Source organism: Gavialis gangeticus, unplaced genomic scaffold (genome assembly GCF_001723915.1).
Source record: "Gavialis gangeticus isolate Ggan-Ray unplaced genomic scaffold, GavGan_comp1, whole genome shotgun sequence".
Lineage (NCBI taxonomy): Eukaryota > Metazoa > Chordata > Crocodylia > Gavialidae > Gavialis > Gavialis gangeticus.
Window position 1 is genome coordinate 27,669,630 of NW_017729001.1, and position 4,665 is coordinate 27,674,294.

General features: G+C 47.2%; 1 protein-coding gene across 1 annotated transcript in view; it reads left to right on the plus strand.

Annotated features, from left to right (window-relative positions):
- The first annotated feature begins 3,762 nt into the window (after window positions 1-3,762).
- CCDC92 (coiled-coil domain containing 92) overlaps window positions 3,763-4,665 on the plus strand; it is a 25,473-nt gene continuing 24,570 nt past the window's right edge. The window contains exon 1 of the mRNA XM_019507115.1: window positions 3,763-3,835. Coding sequence (XP_019362660.1) covers window positions 3,826-3,835 — 10 coding nt within the window. The 5' untranslated portion in view covers window positions 3,763-3,825. The remainder of the gene's footprint in view (window positions 3,836-4,665) is intronic.

Consider the following 4,665-nt stretch of genomic DNA (forward strand, 5'->3'; position numbering starts at 1 on the left):
GCACTTCAGATGCCATCCTTAACTGGGCGAGAACAGACTCCGCACTGTAGCTGGACCAAGCTGGGCTCCAGACTTCGGTTTCTCGCCTGTAGATAGAAGGTGAGATCTGGATTCTGCCCCCTGCAGCCTCCGGGACTTGCTTCCTGGTGCAGCTTTGGGGTGAGATGCTGCCAGCCTCCCAAGTTTGGGAGTTCAGTTTGAGGACGTCGCTGGCAGAAGTCCAGCTTGGTATGCAAAGAGCAACTGGCTGGAAATAGTGGTACTTTGCACTCACTTTCTACAGCGCAGCCCCTTTGAGGATTTCAAACAGCCAAGGAGATACTAAGGATGATACTTCACAACACCCTAAGAGATGAGAGAGAAGTTCCCATTTTAGACATGGGAAAACTAGGCACCGGGAGGTTAAGATAATCCTTAGAGATCGTTCAGCAACAGCCCCTTTGGATGTGCAGCTCCCCTGTCATTTTGATAGGGAGGCAAAAGAAAACCCCTGCAACTTGAAATGTCAGCATTCAAAAAGTGAAAAAAAAAATGTTAACTTTTCTCATAACTTTTCAGCTGCCTGCAGAGCTGGTTGAAACTATTCACACTGAAACATCTGAAACATCAGGGGGCAGGAACTGAAAAAAAAATCATAAAAATGTCACATTTTATTTTTAAATATTTCTAACCCAAATGTGTCTGTGTTGAAAGCTCCCTCCCAGTTTCCAAGGGGATTTTTCTTACCTTAGTTACAATGATGCATTTTTTTTCAGTGACATGTCAGGTTCAAAGGCTTAATTGATGTGATAATGCCTGCTTTCATTCAAACCACATTGTAGGGTTTTTTTCCCCTCCTCCTTTTGTGCTCCATTATTAGGGAGTCACGCTGAATTTAACAACATGCCTGCATTTGCTGCCAGGAGACTTCAGTAGTCATATACATTTGTCTTTTGGCAAGAGTCCTGTCCAACTTGGTTTCTAGGACACATAAATGAGTCCTAAATGAAGAGTCCAGCCTGCTCTGTCACAGTATTTGCAGCAAGCTGGTTTAAAAGATCCAAGAGAAAATGGAAAAAGAAGTGGGATCCCAATGACAGGGCAGAAGACTGGTACAGGACGCTGCAGTCAACTCTTACCTCTGCCACTGGCTCACCGCAGGACCTCAGGCAAGTCACTTCAACTCCCTGAGTCTGAGCTTCCCTTTGATTTAGCAGGTCCCAAACTGTGGTGCACAGACCACTGTTGGCCTCCAAAGCCACGGCGAGTTGTCCCCAGCTGGCCCACAGATTGCATTGCTACTCCTCCTTTCCATTACGAGGTTGAGGACAAGGGTGTGCGGTGGTCCACAAACCCTGCGGGCACCTCTTGACCTATGCTAAATCGGAGACAACAGTAACGTTTGGGAAGGATGAATCAGCTGCTATTTCTGAAGTGCTTTAAAGATGCAAATTGCTAGAGGAGCGATTGCTATGATGATTAGTGCCCCAATGGCAAAGCCATTGTGGTTTGCTGAGGCACACAAGGGCCAAACTAAGGTATTTAGGTGCCCAACATGCTGATAGGTCCCAATGGGATTTTCAGAAGCCTCTACAGGGGCCAGGCACTGAACTCCCAGGGAACCCGTCACAAGTAACAGATAATTATACCCGTCCTTCGCAGCTCTCAGCTCCTCCAGATTTGCAGTGATTGCTGACCAAGGGCATTTAAAAATATGCTGAGTAGGACCAATACACAGGCCTGGGCCATAAAACTGGCATGATGAATTTGGTCCCAAGAGAAAAAGTCTCAGGAGGGGTGCAGTAAAGCGTTGGGGTTTGCCAGCCCTGGGAGGATGTCACTTTGGGCAGTGAAGGGAAAGACTGCAGGCTCATCCAGCTTCTTCTATAGGTGCCTCCTGCCATAGCATCTGAGCATCCGTATAGTGAGACGGTTTCTTTCCTTCCAGCCTGATCAGGATTAGTGTTGTGTGCAGCTGTATGTGCACTATGGGAAAACTCAATAGAAGAAATGAGTTTAGCTCTTTGATACAGCAAGGTCTGTGGTTTTCTGTCATGGGAGTGAGTTCCAGGGTCTAGCCAGGGATTTGGTGACACGTCTGTCTCTGGTGTGCACAGGACTCTCCCTGCTGGCGGATCGCTGAACGGTTCCAGGGAAATGCAACAGAGAATAAGTCTGGAGCGATGTTACAGGCTGCAGTGTTTCCACAGAATAGGCAAGAAGCAAGGTTTTTTTTGGGAATATCGTTTACTGGATCGTGATTCCAGCGAGAGGGCTGGTTCCTGAGGTCGCCAGGGTGAATCTGGTCAAGAGCTTGCACTGTCCAGACAGCAAGTGAACTTGGGTTCACAAAAGCTTGTGCTCTCTATATATCTTATTTAGTTAGCTTGTAAAGTTGCGTATCTACCCTGCCTTCTCTCTGACTGCAGACTACCACCGCTAACTACCTTTCTCAACAACTCTGCACTCTTGGCTCCATAGGTTTACTGTATCTTCCACTTCTTAAGTGACTATTTTCAGTTACATCATGGAATTAAAAGTCACTGTGTTCCCTGATGTTAAGCTTGGGTTATGTCTTAGGAAGCCAGGTATAGCCCAAGACCTGAAACAGGGCATTTCAGGAAGCCCCAAAATCTCGTCTAACATCTCTGCCAACTATATCGTTAATCCAATAAATGCTATTACCAAACAATGTGCTTCAGTGCAGAAGTTGAGTGCTGTGCTGCTATGTCAGAAACAGCAAGGGTCACTTATATGGGTGGATGCATTTTGCATTAGGGAGAATTTTATCCGGGCACGTCAGCATTGTTCCAGGATAGGAGAAGAGTTGCAGGAACCAACACAGACGTGCAAGACATGGGGATCATCACGACCAAATGTCTGACATACAATAACCAGCTCCCTTTTAGGCAAAGCAGAGTCAGTAACACAGCAAGGTCTGCTAGCATTTATCTGTCACAGATATTGTATAAAGCTAATTTTTAACCACTTGGTACCAATGGCTTACAAAAGCTAAAGTACTGTACATTTATACTCTTATTTCATCAACCAAACATGCAACCTCATCCAAGAATGAAACTGGGTTTCTTTGACGAGATCAGTTGCCCGTAAAACCGTGTCAGCTGGCGTTATGTTCCCACGTGTTCTCAGTCGACGCCTCCCTGAGGTTCACTATAACTTTGTCAGGGATTGATGTCAGGCGGAGACACCGCTTTGCCCTTATTTAATGCCTGTTCGACATTAGCGCCATACCAGTCTTCTGGGATACTCTGTATTGTAGGATTCATTAAAAACTACCGTTGGTGTGACAGAGATCTCCTCCCAAACACTTTGAAGATTCATGGTTACAATGCCTCTTGCCCTGCTGATTTAAAAATAAGTATCCCAACTAGATGTCGCCTACCATCCTTCTCAGTTGCTAATGTGCTGGAAAATATGTCATCACTTTTGTGTGGAATGAGTACTTCAGTCTGCTTCTTCCCAAACACCACAGAGCATTGATTCAATACCTCTATCTTTTCTGAAAAATGAACAAAATATGCTCATCTCCATGGAGTAGTGGACCAAGACCGCGACTTTAATTGCAAATATTCCTTAGAAATCCCCTTTCTTTACTTTCCTCTACTATCAGGGAAAAAATAGTCCTATATTTAGCTTTCTTTTTCCATGTTATATGCACTCCACAGCTTATAATTCATTTCAAGATATACTGCTGGTTCTACCTATTTGCTTCTTTCTCCATTTGTTTCTAGGTGAGAGTTTTTTTATTTCTAAGCGCTGCCTTCAAATCATCATTGGCTTTGGATGGGCTTGTAACAAGAGACATCCTCTTCGCGGCTCCCGGAAATGCGTCCAGGTAAGAACTCCCCGTTTTCATTCACGTTTTTCCATCCAAATTTTTCCTTCCAGGCAACTTGGCTCAAATGTTTCCTTTCCTTCTTCTCAGCACAAAGGGTGTGGGCTGCTACTGAATGCGAGCAGGTCAAGTTCATGGATTAATAGGCAGCCGCCTCCTTCCCAGCAATTCCTCTTTAGTCATGCTAATGGGGACCACCACTGAGTCAGTCGCCTTATGCCGGGTTTAATATCTTGTGTGTTACAACATGATCGCCGGTAACTTATCAAAGCTCGAGTGATGTTACGTGACAAATTCGACCTGTGACTCCGAAGCCTGAATCCCAGAACCGCCGGGGTTTAGGTTTCATGTTAGGGAAAACTTTCTCATGGGGAGGGCAGTAAGATGCTGGAACAGGCTGCCCACAGAGGTGATGCAGTCTCCATCCTTGGAGGTTTTTAAGACCCGGCCAGACAAAGCCTTGGCTGCGATGATCTAGCTGGGGCTGGTCTTGCTCTGAGCAGGGGGATGGACCGGATGTGACCTCCCGAGGCCCCTTCCAGCCTCATCCTCTATGACCTATAATCAGGCTCTCACGAGTCGGGCTGTGCTGCTGCCTGTAGGCCCCTGCTACACGTTACACGCCTGACGCACTGCGCATTGCACACGTGATGCGCTGTGCGTTACATACACGGCACCGCATGTTACATGATGCGCGGCACCTTACGTGCAGGGCACTGCGCGTTACGTGACGCGCTGCAAGCGAGCGCATTGCCCAGGGAGGGGCTGCCCCGCCCCGCCCCGCCCCGCCCCGGGGGGCCAGGACAGCGCCGCCCGCCGGGCTGCAGTCG